General features: G+C 36.9%; 1 protein-coding gene across 1 annotated transcript; it reads right to left on the bottom strand.

The window, feature by feature from the left end:
* Nucleotides 1–2,368: 2,368 nt before the first annotated feature.
* LOC110454656 lies at nucleotides 2,369–16,977 on the bottom strand. Its single transcript, XM_021504330.1, has 2 exons — nucleotides 15,808–16,977; nucleotides 2,369–3,817 (listed from the first exon to the last, which is right to left on the bottom strand). The coding sequence occupies exons 1-2, from the start codon at nucleotides 16,975–16,977 to the stop codon at nucleotides 2,369–2,371; spliced, it is 2,619 nt and encodes an 872-aa protein (XP_021360005.1).
* Between the last annotated feature and the right edge of the window lie 2,676 nt (nucleotides 16,978–19,653).

Here is a 19,653-nt window from a genome sequence, read left to right as displayed (position 1 = left end):
AGATCACTCACTTCAAACGCTATCAGTTTCACGCGTCTCGGATCCACGGTTCCTCAGTTTCAGACGACATGTCAAATAACGATGCTGTTATAGAATCTACCGACTGTTGTCGGGTTCCTATACAATCAACAAATACATTCACGTCTGGATTCTTCACAAAATGAGCAAAGAGAAAAGTTCGAATTAACTTCCAAAAATAACTCCCTCGTTGAGAGCAAGGTCGGATTTACGGTGTTCACTGTATTTATCCATGCACTAAATTTGTTCCTTAGAAAAATCGAAACAATTTCAAATCTAACATTCAGCTCAGATTTCTATTGAAAAACTGGAATCACCCTATAGACATATCATACGCAATTGTATTGATACTAAATTGTGGAATAAATTTGAAGTGTTTGTTAAAATGTCAAAGTACTACTTTGTTTGCCAATCAGCACGCGACAATACGCTGTTCAAACTATTGAACGAAATTGTGTGGACTGTCGATAAGGCGGGCATTTTTAATTTTAATCATCAATTAATAATAAAAAGTTAAAAAATAACATAAGAGGCAGAGAAAACGTAAATATAAGTATTGAACTGTTTTTGTATGGTATTTATGATCTATTTGAATGACACAGCTTTGCAAGCAAACAACATAATGCGCTTTGTTTTCGTTGTAATAAAAGTGTTTTTTATTTAATTTTTTATTTTGCACATAAATTTACAATGTCATTGTCAAATCTCACAATGCCCAGCGATATTTTAGCAGCCGTCATGTTTATTTAAATTGGATATTGTAGTTCCGGTCAGTGTTGTAGTAATACACTAATAGGCTATATAGTGACAATGCCATGCAAATGTCAATATTGACATATAAGAGCGCTACAGGCGTCTGCTTTTGACAACCGGAAGTTTACATGCCAAACCGGTGAAGTGGGACGGGAACACCCCCTGACATTCGACCCCTTATCAATCCACCATCACATATTAAAATCTACTAAAACTATACGTTTACCCATTTAAATAACTCGGAGGCACTGTATTAAACCGGAACAAATTTTAGGTAGGGATTACAATCGTATGAAACACTTGCTGATTGGCCTTGAAGCAAAAAATCGGAAATATCTATTTGCTGGTTAAAGTAATTATCTCTCATTTTAATGCTGTGCAATTGAGAATTTCTGGATAAATTAGTGAATAAATGTAGGATTGGCATTGGATAGGCCCCACACGTGTATTTCCTTTATTTGATTTCAAATACTTTACTTTCGAACATCTATTTAATATTCTGTAAGATTCATCGCAAGATGGTATTTAAATGGAATACTTATGTCTTCTGTAGAAAATGATTGTATTTTAACCTTTAATTTCCCATCTTCTGCTCTCTTGTGTTGTGTTGCGTTTAGGATTCACATAAATAACAACAAAACCTACATTTTGAGAGAAAACATTGTCAGTTACTTTTATTACCTCTGAACTAGAGAATTGCATTTTATAGGGCGCGACTAGTTTAATCAGATTAAGAAACATGTGGTGAACTGAAATATCAGGAAAAGATAGTATGCTAGGCAAATACACGTAGTATTGCCATAATCCATTTGAAGAAAGAAAGGGAAAGCCATACCAGAAATATAGGTAGGGGAGAGGGGCGGACAATAAAGAGTCGAATAGCGTCGTTCAATCACATGTAGAAGGCCAACAATATAATGGGGTACTAAATGAAAAAGCACCCACGGGAAAATAAAACTCAACGACGCCAGCTGAACACTTGTACATAATGTAGGTTCATAAAATCATGATATATTTATTCAAATGAAATACATGTCGCGACAAGGTTAATTCTGCTCTAGGGTGTACCCGATACGATTATATCTGGCAAAAACAGACAGCGTTCGCTGTATTTGCACGTGAAGTTGATGTAGACCAGTTGAGAATATTTTATGTTTTCTTGTTGAATACCATGTATATTTCAAGTTTACGACAGAAATCCGATATTTTTCGTCAGTGTGAAGCTTTTGTTTGCCAAATGAGATATTGTATTTTACTTACTTGACGAAACTGATACCTTTCCCACTGTAAAATGTATCAAAGGTGATATCCATCAAAGTGTGAAGATTGCCAAATCCTTTCAATTTTACCTTCAAATATATATCGACGGTTCACTGCATGTATCTGTAAATAACATGAAATTTATCGAACAAGCCAATCATGCATACCCTTCTAAACTTGTAATCTGAATCAGACACATTTTTTAAAATTAACTTACAACATGGCAAACAGGCTAATAACTAAGTTTTCGGAACACGAACTTGCCCTTTCTTGGTAGTTTTATACCCAACACCAATCTACGGTTGTCATTGTTTGCAGTTAATTCTGTATTTAAGAGCTAACTTCGAATATCAGGACTTCCGTGATAGTTGTCGACTGCTGGTGGACCACCGTACGTAACAGGGTTTCCAGAGGTGTCGACTGGTGGTGGACCCCCGTACGTAACAGGGTTTCCAGAGGTGTCGACTGGTGGTGGCCCACCGTACGTAACAGGGTTTCCAGAGGTGTCGACTGGTGGTGGACCCCCGTACGTAACAGGGTTTCCAGAGGTGTCGACTGGTGGTGGACCCCCGTACGTAACAGGGTTTCCAGAGGTGTCGACTGGTGGTGGACCCCCGTACGTAACAGGGTTTCCAGAGGTGTCGGCTGCTGGTGGACCACCGTACGTTACAGGGTTTCCAGAGGGGTCGACTGCTGGTGGACCACCGTACGTTACAGGGTTTCCAGAGGTGTCGACTTCTGGTTGACCACCGTACGTTACAGGGTTTCCAGAGGTGTCGGCTGCTGGTGGACCACCGTACGTAACAGGGTTTCCAGAGGTGTCCACTGCTGGTGGACCACCGTACGTAACAGGGTTTCCAGAGGTGTCGACTGCTGGTGGACCACCGTACGTTACAGGGTTTCCAGAGGTGTCGACTGCTGGTGGACCACCGTACGTTACAGGGTTTCCAGAGGTGTCGACTGCTGGTGGACCACCGTACGTTACAGGGTTTCCAGAGGTGTCGACTGCTGGTGGACCACCGTACGTTACAGGGTTTCCAGAGGTGTCGACTGCTGGTGGACCACCGTACGTTACAGGGTTTCCAGAGGTGTCGACTTCTGGTTGACCACCGTACGTTACAGGGTTTCCAGAGGTGTCGGCTGCTGGTGGACCACCGTACGTAACAGGGTTTCCAGAGGTGTCCACTGCTGGTGGACCACCGTACGTAACAGGGTTTCCAGAGGTGTCGACTGCTGGTGGACCACCGTACGTTACAGGGTTTCCAGAGGTGTCGACTGCTGGTGGACCACCGTACGTTACAGGGTTTCCAGAGGTGTCGACTGCTGGTGGACCACCGTACGTTACAGGGTTTCCAGAGGTGTCGACTGCTGGTGGACCACCGTACGTTACAGGGTTTCCAGAGGTGTCGACTTCTGGTTGACCACCGTACGTTACAGGGTTTCCAGAGGTGTCGGCTGCTGGTGGACCACCGTACGTAACAGGGTTTCCAGAGGTGTCCACTGCTGGTGGACCACCGTACGTTACATGGTTTCCAGAGGTGTCGACTGCTGGTGGACCACCGTGCATTACAGGGTTTCCAGAGGTGTCGACTGCTGGTGGACCACCGTACATTACAGGGTTTCCAGAGGTGTCGACTGCTGGTGGACCACCGTGCGTTACAGGGTTTCCAGAGGTGTCGCGATCGACTGCTGGTGGATCACCGTACATTACAGGGTTTCCAGAGGTGTCCACTGCTGGTGGACCACCGTACGTTACAGGGTTTCCAGAGGTGTCGGCTGATGAAGACTATGGGCAAGTTTTTTGGTCGCAATCTTAACCTGATTTAGAAATATGTTTGTGTGATATGAAGGTCGATATTATAACTATTATGTTCATTGTGCACCATGTTTTTGACCTTGATTTACATTGATGTCGACGTCGATGAAGCAGAAGATGCGTACTTTTCCGTAAAACAACTCTGGTTTTATTTCCCTAGTATTTTTCTTTTTTTCTTTTTTTTTGTCAAATGTCTTTAACGTTTAGGTATGTACGTATCATAGTAACCTTAACAAGTAGGTATAAAAATGTATTTAGTAACGTTAATAAAGGTTCCTAGTAACGGTAAGATAGGTGTCATAGCAACGGTAAGATAGGTATCATAGTAACAGTAAGATAGGTATAATAGTAACGGTAAGATAGGTGTCATATCAACGGTAAGATAGGTATAATAGTAACGGTAAGAGTTCCTAGTAACGGTAAGATAAGGGTCATAGCAACGGTAAGATAGGTTTCATAGTAACGGTAAAATAGGTATCATAGTAACTGTAAGATAGGTATCATGGTAACGGTACGATAGGTATCATAATAACGGCAAGATAGGAATCACAGTAACGGTAATATAGGAATTATAGTAACGGTAATATAGGAATTATAGTAACGGTAAGATAGGTATCATAGTAACGGTAATATAGGTATTATAGTAACGGTAAGATAAGTATCATAGTAACGGTAAGATAGGTATCATAGTAACGGCAAGATAAGTATCATAGTAACGCTAAGATAGGAATCATAATAACAGTAAGATAGGTATCATAGTAACGGTAAGATCGGTATCATAGTAACGGTAATATAGGTATCATAGTAACATTAAGATAGGTATCATAATAACGGTAAGATAGATATCATAGTAACAGTAAGATAGGTATCATAGTAACGGTAAGATAGGTATCATAGTAACGGTAAGATAGGTATCATAATAACGGCAAGATAGGTATCATAGTAACGGTAAGATAGGTATCATAGTACCGGTAAGATAGGTATGATAATAACGGTAATATAGGTATCATAGTAACAGTAAGATAGGTATCATAGTAACGGTAGGATAGGTATTATAGTAACGGTAAGACAGGTATCATAGTAACGGTAAGATAGGTATCATAGTAACGGTAATATAGGTAACATAGTAACGGTAGGATAAGTATCATAGTAACGGTAAGATAGGTATTATAGTAACGGTAAGATAAGTATCATAGTAACGGTAAGATAGGTATCATAATAACAGTAAGATATGTATAATAGTAACGGTAAGATCGGTATCATAGTAACGGTAAGATAGGTATTATATTAACGGTAAGATAAGTATCATAGCAACGGTAAGATAAGTATCATAGTAACGGCAAGATAGGTATTATAGTAACGGTAAAATAGGTATCATAGTAACGGTAAGAAAGGTATCATAGTAACAGTAAGATATGTATCATAGTAACAGTAAGATAGTCATAGTAACATTAAGATAGGTATCATAGTAACGGAAAGATAGGTATCATAGTAACGGTATTAAAGGTAAGATAGGTATCATAATAACGGCAAGATAGGTATCATAGTAACGGTATTAAAGGTGCCTGATCATAGTAACGGTAAGATAGGTACCATAGTAACGGTAATATAGGTAACATAGTAACTGTAGGATAAGTATCATAGTAACGGAAAGATAGGTATCATAGTAACGGTAGGGTAGGTATCATAGTAACGGTAAGATCGGTATCATAGTAACGGAAATATAGGTATTATAATAACGGTAAGATAAGTATCATAGCAACGGTAAGATAAGTATCATAGTAACTGTGAGATAGGTATCATAATAACAGTAAGATATGTATAATGGTAACGGTAAGATCGGTATCATAGTAACGGTAAGATATGTATCATAGTAACGGTAGGATAGGTATTATAGTAACGGTAAGATAGGGATCATAATAACAGGAAGATATGGATAATAGTAACGGTAAGATCGGTATTATAGTAACGGTAAGATAGGGATCATAATAACAGGAAGATATGGATAATAGTAACGGTAAGATCGGTATTATAGTAACGGTAAGATAGGGATCATATTAACAGTAAGATATGTATCATAGTAACGGTAAGATCGGTATCATAGTAACGGAAATATAGGTATTATAATAACGGTAAGATAAGTATCATAGTGACGGTAAGATAGGTATCATAGTACCGGTAAGATAGGGATCATAGTAACGGAAATATAGGTATCATAGTAACATTAAAATAGGTATCATAGTACCGGTAAGATATGTATCATAGTAACGGTAGGATAGGTATCATAGTAACGGTAATATAGGTATCATAGTAACATTAAGATAGGTATCATAGTAACGGTATTAAAGGTGCCTGATCATAGTAACGGTAAGATAGGTACCATAGTAACGGTAATATAGGTAACATAGTAACGATAGGATAAGTATCATAGTAACGGTAAGATATGTATCATAGTAACGGTAAGATAGATATCATAGTAATGGTAAGATAGGTATCATAGTAACCGTAAGATAGGTATCATAGTAACGGAAAGATAGGTATCATAATAACAGTAAGATATGTATAATGGTAACGGTAAGATCGGTATCATAGTAACGGTAATATAAGTGTCATAGTAACGGTAAGATAGGTATGATGGTAACGGTAAGATAGGTATCATATAACAGTAAGATATGTATAATATTAACGGTAAGATCGGTATCATAGTAACGGTAATGTATTATAGTAACGGTAAGATAGGGATCATAGTAACGGAAATATAGGTATCATAGTAACATTAAAATAGGTATCATAGTACCGGTAAGATATGTATCATAGTAACGGTAAGATCGGTATCATAGTAATGGTAATATAGGTATCATAGTAACAGTAAGATATGTATCATAGTAACGGTAAGATAGGTATTATTGTAACGGTAAAATAAGTATCATAGTAACTGTAAGATAGCTATCATAGTAACGGTAAGATAGGGATCATAATAACAGGAAGATATGGATAATAGTAACGGTAAGATCGGTATCATAGTAACGGAAATATAGGTATCATAGTAACATTAAAATAGGTATCATAGTACCGGTAAGATATGTATCATAGTAACGGTAAGATCGGTAACATAGTAACGGTAATATAGGTATCATAGAAACAGTAAGATATGTATCATAGTAACGGTAGGATAGGTATCATAGTAACGGTAAGAAAGGTATCATAGTAACAGTAAGATATGTATCATAGTAACGGTAAGATCGGTATCATAGTAACGGTAATATAGGTATCATAGTAACATTAAGATAGGTATCATAGTACCGGTAAGATAGGTATCATAGTAACGGTAAGATAAGTGTCATAGTAACGGTAAGATAGGTATCATAGTAACGGTAAGATAGGTATCATAGTAACGGTAATATAGGTATCATAGTAACATTAAAATAGGTATCATAGTACCGGTAAGATAGGTATCATAATAACGGTATGATAGGTATCATAGTAACAGTAAGATAGGTATCATAGTAACGGTAGGATAGGGATTATAGTAACGGTAAGATAGGTATCATAGTAACATTAAGATAGGTATCATAGTAACGGTAAGATAGGTATCATAGTAACGCTAAGATAGGTATCATAATAACAGTAAGATATGTATCATAGTAACGGTAAGATCGGTATCATAGTAACGGTAAGATAGGTATCATAGTAACGCTAAGATAGGTGTCATAGTAACAGTAAGATAAGTTGTATGTTACAAAGGTTAACAGGTGTACCACAGATGGTGAAAGTTGTGTTACATAAGTTGTATGTTACAAAGGTTAACAGGTGTACCACAGATGGTGAAAGTTGTGTAACCTTAGTTGTATGTTACAAAGGTTAACAGGTGTAACACAGATGGTGAAAGTTGTGTAACCTAAGTTGTATGTTACAAAGGTTAACAGGTGTACCACAGAGTAACGGTATTAAAGGTGCCTGGTAACAGTAAGATAGGTATCACAGTAACATTAAGATAGGTATCATACTAACATTAAGATAGGTATCATACTAACATTAAGATAGGTATCATACTAACGGTAAGATAGGTATCACAGTAACGGTAAGATAGATATCATAGTAATGGTCGGTAAGATAGGTATCATATTAACGGTAAGATAGGTATGATAGTAACGGTAAGATAGGTGTCATAGTAACAGTAAGATAAGTTGTATGTTACAAAGGTTAACAGGTGTACCACAGATGACGAAAGTTGTGTAACCTTAGTTGTATGTTACAAAGGTTAACAGGTGTACCACAGATGACGAAAGTTGTGTAACCTTAGTTGTATGTTACAAAGGTTAACAGGTGTACCACAGATGGTGAAAGTTGTGTAACCTTAGTTGTATGTTACAAAGGTTAACAGGTGTACCACAGATGGTGAAAGTTGTGTTACCTAAGTTGTATGTTACAAAGGTTAACAGGTGTAACACAGATGGTGAAAGTTGTGTAACCTTAGTTGTATGTTACAAAGGTTAACAGGTGTAACACAGATGGTGAAAGTTGTGTTACCTAAGTTGTATGTTACAAAGGTTAACAGGTGTACCACAGATGACGAAAGTTGTGTAACCTTAGTTGTATGTTACAAAGGTTAACAGGTGTAACACAGATGGTGAAAGTTGTGTAACCTTAGTTGTATGTTACAAAGGTTAACAGGTGTAACACAGATGGTGAAAGTTGTGTAACCTAAGTTGTATGTTACAAAGGTTAACAGGTGTACCACAGATGACGAAAGTTGTGTAACCTTAGTTGTATGTTACAAAGGTTAGCAGGTGTACCACAGATGGTGAAAGTTGTGTTACCTAAGTTGTATGTTACAAAGGTTAACAGGTGTAACACAGATGGTGAAAGTTGTGTAACCTTAGTTGTATGTTACAAAGGTTAACAGGTGTACCACAGAGGTAAGATAGGTATCACAGTAACGGTAAGATAGATATCATAGTAAAGTAACGGTAGGATAGGTATAATAGTAACGGTAAGATAGGAATCATAAGAACGGTAATATAGGTATCATAGTAACGGCAGGATAGGTATTATAGTAACGGGAAGATAGGTATTATAGTAACGGTAAGATAGGTATCATAGTAACAGTAAGATAGGTATTATAGTAACGGTAATATAGGTATTTTTGTAACAGTAAGATAGGTAACATAGTAACGGTAAGATAGGTATCATAGTAACGGTAAGATAGGTATCATAGTAACGGTAAGATAGGTATCATGGTAACGGTAAGATAGGTATCATGGTAACGGTAAGAGAGGTATCATGGTAACAGTAAGATAGGTATCATAGCAACGGTAAGATAGGTATCATGGTAACGGTAAGATAGGTATCATGGTAACGGTACGATAGGTATCATGATACCTATCTTACCGTTACTATGATAGGTATCATAGTAACGGTAAAATAGGTATCATAGTAACGGTAAGATAGGTATCATGGTAACGGTACGATAGGTATCATAATAACGGTAAGATAGGTTTCATAGTAACGGTAAGATAGGTATCATAGTAACGGTAATATAGGTATCACAGTAACGGTAATATAGGTATCACAGTAACGGTAAGATAGGTATCATGATACCTATCGTACCGTTACCATGATACCTATCTTACCGTTGCTATGATACCTATCTTACTGTTACTATGATACCTATCTTACCATTACTATGATATCTATCTTACCGTTACTGTGATACCTATCTTACCGTTACTATAATACCTATCTTACGTTACTATGAAACCTATCTTACTGTTATTATGATACCTATCGTACCGTTTCCATGATACCTATCTTACCGTTACTGTGAGACCTATATTACCGTTACTGAGATACCTATATTACCGTTACTATGATACCTGTCTTACCGTTACTATGAAACCTAACTTAACGTTACTATGATACCTATCGTACCGTTACCAGGATACCTATCTTACCGTTACTATGATAGGTATCATAGTAACGGTAATATAGGTATCTCAGTAACGGTAATATAGGTCTCACAGTAACGGTAAGATAGGTATCACAGTAACGGTAAGATAGGTATCACAGTAACGGTAAGATAGATATCATAGTAATGGTAAGATAGGTATCATAGTAACGGTAAGATAGGTATTATAGTAACGGTAAGCTAGGTATCATAGTCACGCTAAGATAGGTGTCATAGTAACGGTAAGATAGGTATCATAGTAACAGTAAGATAGGTATCATAGTAACGGTAAGATAGGTATCATATAGATGTATGTTACAAAGTCAACATATAGATGTATGTTACAAAGGTTAACAGGTGTACCACAGATGGTGAAAGTTGTGCTTCATAAGTTGTATGTTACAAAGGTTAACAGGTGTACCACAGATGGTGAAAGTTGTGTAACCTAAGTTGTATGTTACAAAGGTTAACAGGTGTTCCACAGATGGTGAAAGTTGTGTAACATAAGTTGTATATTACAAAGGTTAACAGGTGTACCACAGATGGTGAAAGTTGTGTAACCTAAGTTGTATGTTACAAAGGTTAACAGGGGTACCACAGATGGGGAAAGTTGTGTAACCTAAGTTGTATGTTACAAAGGTTAATAGGTGTACCACAAATGGTGAAAGTTGTGTTACATAAGTTGTTTGTTACAAAGGTTAACAGGTGTACCACAGATGGTGAAAGTCGTGTAACCTAAGTTGTATGTTACAAAGGTTAATAGGTGTACCACAAATGGTGAAAGTTGTGTTACATAAGTTGTTTGTTACAAAGGTTAACAGGTGTACCACAGATGGTGAAAGTCGTGTAACCTAAGTTGTATGTTACAAAGGTTAACAGGTGTACCACAGATAGTGAAAATTGTGTTACATAAGTTGTATGTTACAAAGGTTAACAGGTGTACCACAGATGGTGAAAGTTGTGTAACCTAAGTTGTATGTTACAAAGGTTAGCAGGTGTACCACAGATGGTGAAAGTTGTGTAACCTAAGTTGTGTGTTACAAAGGTTAACAGGGGTTCCACAGATGGTGAAAGTTGTGTAACCTAAGTTGTATGTTACAAAGGTTAATAGGTGTACCACAAATGGTGAAAGTTGTGTTACATAAGTTGTATGTTACAAAGATTAACAGATGTTCCACAGATGGTGAATGTTGTGTAACCTAAGTTGTGTGTTACAAAGGTTAACAGGTGTTCCACAGATGATGAAAGTTGTGTAACCTAAGTTGTGTGTTACAAAGATTAACAGGTGTACCACAGATGGTGAAGGTTGTGTAACCTAAGTTGTATGTTACAAAGGTTAACAGTTGTACCACAGATGGTGAAAGTTGTGTAATCTAAATTGTGTGTTACAAAGGTTAACAGGTGTACCACAGATGGTGAAAGTTGTGTAACCTAAGTTGCAAAATGTTAAAAATGTTAAAATATGTGTAACAGAGGTGAAAAAATGCGTGTTACAAAGGTTTAAGATAGGCATTAAAAGGAGTGTTCAGTCAAAAGAGGAGTGGGATTACCCGCCACGTCAATCCTTTATGACATTTCACACAATAGTACAGGAATGGGAGCTGTAACAGTAAATGTTAATATCAACTAGTAACGTCTCATTTAGCTACCCTTAGGAGAGATTAAAGCCAGACTGCAATAACAAGACCATAGAATGGAAAAAGGTTCTGAATTCAAACTTCTACCGTTTACTTTATAAGAGACACACAGTAATCCATTCCCACCATGTCCCATTATGATGCGGCTGAGAACAGCTGTATGTGATATAGGCGCGGCTGCCATAGAGATACGACCCCTTGACTGTCATGATTACCAATTTAATCTTTTATAACATCTCAATTTACTGAAATAAACTCAAGCCGTGAAATATTTTTGTGCTTCTAATTTTGTTGTTTGTCCATTATATGGCTAATTAAAAGACCGCTATAGATAAAGTATAACCGCTCAACAACCAAAGTGTCATCGCCATGAGCTGTCGTTATTCGACTTGGCATCATGACGCCGTGCCGATATTGTACCGTAACAAAGGACGGTTATATGGAGGAGAAGGCAAAGGAGCCAGTCGATCACTTGTCAACAGGAAAAGTCTACAATAGGAGATTGACTCAGATGATTTGGAAAGAGGACGTTCCCTAGATCACGTGTGATACCCTTCAAGATGTCCCCCATAAAAACCGTGAAGGTATCCATGTCAAAACGACCACGGACACAATGCTAAAATATTTCCTCAAATGTTAGACTCTGCATTCCAAAGTGCATATGAAGCTATGCAGCATCCGGAAGTCACCCCTAACCCTTCCCCTAACCCCTTCATATCAAACGCTAGTGTAGGCAGGTGTGACTGGGAGGAGGCAGGACAAAATGGACGAAATGTTTGACAAGGAGTTTCACTGTCAATGCACGTGTAAATGTCTGTGTTTCTCCTTATTAATCGCGCATGAATTTTTATTTCAAGTTTATTTCGGGTTAACAGATACTGTCTATAGATTTCGATCTGTTTCCCTTTTGGAGTCTGTCAGGGAACAGGAGTTGCCCTGCTGTTCTCGTTGGCTGCCCCTTTGTTTGTCGTGAATGGTTTATATATATCCACAGATCGTAGGAATTGCCTCAAACATCAGGAGGAAAGTCAAAAGTTCATACGGTACGAATGCAAATAAAAGACTTCTGCCTTTACGAATATTTCAACATACGGTATTGTACGGCATCCAGCTTCTTTTATAAAGACCTTGACCTTACGGCGCTACATGTATACTTTGTTCAAATATTGTCCTTTTAATATATGTGAGGAGAAAGGTAGTATATATGTATACCTTTCCTCATTATGCTGACAATGAAGATACCTAAATTGAACTTTTTTCTCATATCAACACTTGGGGCCTTGATGTTTTTTTATCTTTTCGCTTTTACATAATCCTAATTGGTATTTCAGTATAGTATGACCAGTTTGGGTATCACGCTAATACGTAATTTAGGTTTAGATGTTTCAGTAAGGTAACCTATTATAATGATCACATCATCTGTGGAGCCCGTTTACGTATGATCCTATAGCTGTTACGAATACGTATAAAACAAAACAGTTCTCAATGAAATGTCGTAAGTTTAATAAACAGTCAAAAGACCATATTTCTCTGCTGCAAAAATTGAATTTATTAAATCTTTCTCTATAAACAGTTTCAACCCTTGTCCTAAAGCATACCTGCAACTTCCGTGTTTGATGCCATACTGGGTCATTGCAGAGGCGTTTAAAATTGATTTTTGGATTCAAAGAGTCATTTGACATATGAAGAACAGATGCTGTTGGAGTTGTTAACTAACGTTATAGTTTTTAAACAATAAATATTTTCAAATAAGTTAAATGACAGAGTTTTCATGTTTGTGGTTATGTCTGAAATAGTTGCCTGACTATATAACAATGCTAAAAACATTTACAGACGAACGGCCATTGTAGAAGTTAGTAATTGCAACAAAAAAAAAAAGCCGTGTGAAATCACTGTAGATAGTTCAACGGGAGGTAACTGTTCAAAGTTTCGAAATCCCGTTCCGAGTGGCAAATCGTTCGAGTGACATCGCCAGTTTTAGATGCACGTACTATCTATTACGATTTTAGCTCAAATTAAAAATTGAACGCCTTAGATACGATTTTTTGTTTACATTAAAGCAGCATATCCGTCGTTATCTGATGCACATGACGTTTCTCTCAACGGTTAGTTGGTCTCGATCTGCCACAAGAATAATAGACCATGTGTGTATATACTGTCGAAAAAGTGTATTACACACGTAGGTATCGAAACGTTCGAGTTACCACCTGAAACGTTCGAGTTACCACCTGAAACGTTCGAGTTACCTCCTGAAACGTTCGAGTTACCACCTGAAACGTTCGAGTTACCTCCCGTCAGACGAGTTTTTCCTACATAAACAGCTACTCGAGTACGTGTAACCTTTTTGTTGCCTCTCCTTGTAAAATTGAAATTATGTAGGATAGGTTCGGAAAAACTACATCTCATAATTTGACTCCTTGATCGTTATTTCTTATATGTAATATCTAACAATGGAATTTCATACAAGAGAAACAATTTATTGTCAATCAGCGATGTAAGGGAGGCAACTTTTGGTAACGATTTGAAATAACGATAATTTGGAATTGCCTCGTCACATCTTCAATTTTCATCAGGTCTATATCGAAGAATTTTTGTTGCATAATTGATAGAAAAGTTGTATGATAGTCACATCTGCTATTGCACCATAATGACTGTTACACCATCAGAAAGCCGTTTTTTTGCTCGCAATGTTAGTTCGATTTCATCTTTTATTTTTTACATGTCTTTTTTTCTGAAATCAAAGAAATGTAAGATATATGTACTATTCGCATTTTCACAGACTGAAATCTCGCTTTCTTACAGTTTAATTGATTGCATTAAAAAAACATTTCTGATATCTGTTGTCATGATGTCTGCACACACGGAAATAGACTATTTAGTTTTAGCCTTAAAATCTAATTCAATGCATACTTCTTCAGAGATTATGTTTGTTTCTATCAAAACAGAAAGCGTAGACACAGAGTTAAGGTTATTTAGCAATGTGTATATTTGTTTACCTTTATTTTATCGTCTTGTATGTTTGAATTAATTGACGGATTAATGTATATTCTATTTTTTTCTTTCACTTTCAGAAACAATACTATGTTATTATTTTGAAAAATGTTAATTCCTGTACTATATTTGGAAAAGGGCGTTTAAAGGTTGTAATAACTTGTGCCCAATCCTATTGGAGTAATTTGTGGTGAAAATTATCATAATCCCACTTATAGTTCCAACGAACTGTTCCGAAATATGTAACAATTTATACGTGCAGTTATTGCGTACGTCTATATACGTGATGACACACTTCGAGGCTACGCAAGCTGACAACAAGTGTATTTCATATTTGAAATGTATTATTCATATACCAGAAAGCTTAAAACTTTTATCAAAAATCCTGTTGCTGTTTTTATATATTTTTATTTTCTTATTTACAGAACTGATGCTTTGTTTGTTGACTTTTGATTTTATATTAACTCTGTTCGTATTAGAGCATGAAATATGATACCGTTTCCTCTCATTGTGATAGGATTCTAAGCTATTTATGAACAAGCTATCTGTGATTACACAACATGTAATATTATAATGATTTCCTGTTTTATTGTTTTCCATACATGTGTTTGTCGCAATAATAGCTGACAATAGCTGACGTTTCCTGTTTATATGTATGTGTATATTTGTGTCCTATATAACCTTATTCTTTTATTTATGACAGTTTTACAGCAGTGGTTATAAGTATTTTATTGTATGTTTACAACTGTGAATGATCCAACAGCTTCAACAAAACAAAGCTGAAGGACAGAGATCATGTTCTTTCTTTTTCTTCTTTTATTAATCAATAAGTATCGACTTCCATTCAATACAATTTAAAATAATTTGTTAATTTGGTAAGTTATAGTTTTAAGTTTGAGAAAATACATTAATTCTAGATACGGCGTGGCTATCACTTTGATGATGCGTCAATCGTCATGTCTATTGGACAAGGAAGTATAGATAAGGGGAATCTAGCCTAAAATGTAACATTAATTCAAAATCCACTTAAATGGGGCGACATCAAATCAACAACATTTAAACTTAATATAAGAGGTTATAACTCTCGTGAAAAAGGCTTATAAACGAGTGTCACCTTACTCTTCCTCTTAGGTCGAAGAGTGAAGCCTACCGCTTGTATGGTTTATGTAACGAGAGGCGTGGAGCCTACCACTTGTATGGTTTATGAACTCAGGAAAGAAAATATTAGAGGTACCCAGGGTAAACAAAAAGGTAGCCAGGGTGAACACTGAGGTACTCAGGGTAAACATAGAGGTACCCAGGGTAAACATAGAGGTACCCATGGTAGACACAGAGGTACTCAGGGTTAACATAGAGGTACATGTACCCATGGTAAACAGAGGTACCCAGGTAAACACAGATGTACCCAGAATAAACACAGAGGTAATCAGAGTAAACATAGAGGTACCCAGGGTAAACACAGAGGTACCCAGGGTAAACATAGAGGTAACCAGGGTAAACATAGAGGTACCAAGGGTAAACACAGAGGTACCCAGGGTAAACACAGAGGTACCCAGAGTAAACATAGAGGTACCCAGAGTAAACACAGAGGTACCCAGGGTAAACACAAAGGTACCCAAGGTAAACACAGAGGTACTCAGGGTAAACATAGAGGTACCCAGGGTAAACATAGAGGTACCCATGGTAAACACAGAGGTACTCAGGGTAAACATAGAGTTACATGTACACAGGGTAAACATAGAGGTACCCAGGGTAAACACCGATGTACTCAGAGTAAACATAGAGGTACCCAGGGTAAACATAGAGGTACCCAGGGTAAACACAGAGGTGCCCAGGGTAAACACAGAGGTACTCAGAGTAAACATAGAGGTACCCAGGGTAAACACAGAGGTACCCAGGGTAAACACAGAGGTACCAAGGGTAAACATAGAGGTACTCAGGGTAAACATAGAGGTACATGTACCCAGGGTAAACATAGAGGTACCCAGGGTAAACACAGAGGTACTCAGGGTAAACACAGAGGTACCCAGGGTAAACACAGAGGTACCCAGGGTAAACAGAGAGGTACCCGTGGTAAACACAGAGGTACTCAGGGTAAACATAGAGGTACATGTACCCAGGGTAAACATAAAGGTACCCAGGGTAAACATAGAGGTACCCATGGTAAACACAGAGGTACTCAGGGTAAACATAGAGGTACATGAACCCAGGGTAAACATAGAGGTACCCAGGGTAAACACAGAGTTACCCAGGGAAAACACAGAGTTACCCAGGGTAAACACAGAGTTACCCAGGGTAAACATAGAGGTACCCAGGGTAAACATAGAGGTAGCAAGGGTGAACACTGAGGTACACATGGGAAACACAGAAGTACCCAGAATAAACACAGAGGTACCCAGGGTAAACATAGAGGTACCCCAGGTAAACACAGAGGTACCCAGGGTAAACATAGAGGTACTCAGGGTAAACATAGAGGTACCCAGGTTAAACACAGAGGTACTCAGAGTAAACACAGAGGTACCCAGGGTAAACACAGAGGTACCCAGGGTAAACATATAACTATCAACATGCGGTTTTGTGACATTTGTAACATTTTGAAACTCTATCAAACATTCAGACTCTCCCATAAGTGTGATAACTATATATTTTACACGTGTTTCCTCAGTTGTAATAGACTCAAGAACATTTCGTAAGTGTCTGGATTTCCGGAAAGCTTATAACGTTTACAAAGTATAGGTAGCTTTACAAGGCGGATTCTGCCGTAATTTGCTCTCGCATTTATGGAGTATGCTTTTTCATTTATTTACCTTTGAGCATTGTGTTTACCAGAGACATGTATCATCTTGATATCAAAACTGCATTCAGAAATAACCCTTATATTATATCTACCATTATTTCCTATGTCTAACCACGAAAAACATACATGCTTGCATTCGTGACTGTTTCTTACTGTAAGTTTGATCAAACTTGATATAAGTACATCAAAATATTGTAATGACAATCTGTACACAAAGATAAACTTAAAGACCCATTGCAATGTATGATGATTAATGACTGGTTCGCTATAAGTTTACCGTATGACAATCAATCATAGTATTTACACGGTGTTGGTTTTGACGGTGTCGTCTCACGTAGCAAACATTTGGTATTTTCCTATATACAGGTAAGGTGTTGGATGTATGCTAGGTGAGATTTGGTGTCAGTTAGAGAACAATATGATTTAATTACAGGTAAACTGTAGTCTGTACTATAAAGTGTCTTACCATGTGAATATGAACGTATACATACATGTAGGATTGATTTTTGGTATACAATTTTATTTATTTATAAAATTGTTTCCACTTCATCTATTATAGTCTTCATCATAATAATAGGGAATATCAGATGAAATGTCCTAACTTTACATATTATTACAATACAATTTGTTTTATTAAGTGTCACATATCGATATACATTGAAACTACAGCAGATTTTACAAAAAGTAAAAGCTGCATGTATTTCAAAATTTAAATCGATCAGTTATCGACACTAGCCAAATCTGGCTTATGAGACACTAAAAGTCATTATCACACCTTAAAATAAGTAAAATCACTAGCACTGTACATACTTATATAAAGTTAAGCATAGGCGCCTGCGATATATATGATATAAAGCAGCGTGTAAAGTCGATCTTGTAAAGGTGTAACTGGACGAGAATACCGACCGGTTTCGACTTTTAACTTAAATTTGTTTACAAGACATTCCCAACTTCTCCGTTTTCCTTTTGACCACTAATGTGTTTTATAGACTAGTATATCGTGAGCGGTTCCATTAATCCTTAACTCATTGACCCCTGAAGACACAATTGAACCCTTCCAATTCAAAGGTTGGAATAGTTCATTATGAAGTTTCAGGGGTGAATACGTTAACCAGAGCCTACAGATGCCTCCACTTTCTCTTCCACGTCACAGGAACTCAACAAAGATCGCCACTTGTGGCAACATTGGTCGCATTTCTTCCGGTATCGAAGAAGTAGCGGCACGCTTTATTATTATTTCTTCAAAAGTATATAAGTTCAGCCCGAGTTACTAGTATTTCATTAATATAATGTAATCATTTGAAATGACAACGAAGGGTCATTTCAAGTTAACTGTACATCATATTGTACACATTACTCCATCAGTTATGCAGTATAATAGTAAACACATATTCAAACTAGTTTCATTAAAATATTATTATTCCGTCTGTACCACATGCCTATGGTGCTATTAACCAACACTTTATGACGGTATATGGTACGAATTTTTTTCTTCAATTTTATCTTACGAAGTATATTCCTGTAAAGTATAGAATACATGTATGTCTCAGTAGATTAAATACTTCTTTGCATTCATTGAGACTGGAAGAAAAAGAAATGTTCCTTCAGAACAAAGACATTGTAAGGAATGTACCTCCAAAGACATGAAAGATGTTTAGTGTCAAAAATAGTAAACAGCTATTACATTCTCTATACATCCAACAGCCAAAGCTTTGAATAAATGTTGACAATATTGACATTTGTGATATTATGATCAGTGAAAATTATAATTATTTTTCCTATCTACAGTGTGTGTCCACACAAAATCAGCTTGAGATTGAAATTTTGCAGACATAACCATAAAATAAAGGAAATATAAAAACAACATTCAGTCAACTGTTATTGTATCAGTGGAAATTTATAGACAATGCATTACAGAATTTTTGATAATCTCTGATATTAAGATTAGTTAATGAGGCTTTACTTAATCAGCAATAAGTTAAGATTTTAATAACATGTAGGCGGCTAGTACTGTACCTGTTATAATATCTCTAAAATCGTTGTTATTTTCAGGTTAAATAAATGTATCCATTTTTTTCTAATATTCATATTTCATCTACTACCACGTGTCATAATTCTTTACAAAGAAAATGGAATATTTCTCTGATTAAAGTAGACATAAGTTCCTAATTATATTATGTATAACAGAACCATCTACATCATTTTGAAACAGACTATAACCAAATTTTGATCAGGTGTGAAAATTGAAATGTATGCTAGGTGAGACTAAACCGTTTTGACGTGTACGGTACCTGCTCTCGTCATACACACGTACAGTAGGCTGTATATGGTATTGTGGTGGTGTGAACCTGCTCTCCTCACACACACGTACAGTAGTTATAGGCTGTATACGGTATTGTGGTGGTGTGAACCTGCTCTCCTCACACACACGTAC

This window comes from Mizuhopecten yessoensis, unplaced genomic scaffold, assembly GCF_002113885.1.
Source record: "Mizuhopecten yessoensis strain PY_sf001 unplaced genomic scaffold, ASM211388v2 scaffold83, whole genome shotgun sequence".
In the NCBI taxonomy this organism is placed as follows: Eukaryota; Metazoa; Mollusca; class Bivalvia; order Pectinida; family Pectinidae; genus Mizuhopecten; species Mizuhopecten yessoensis.
The sequence above is the reverse complement of the archived record's forward strand: the minus strand, read 5'-3'. Positions and strand labels throughout refer to the sequence as shown.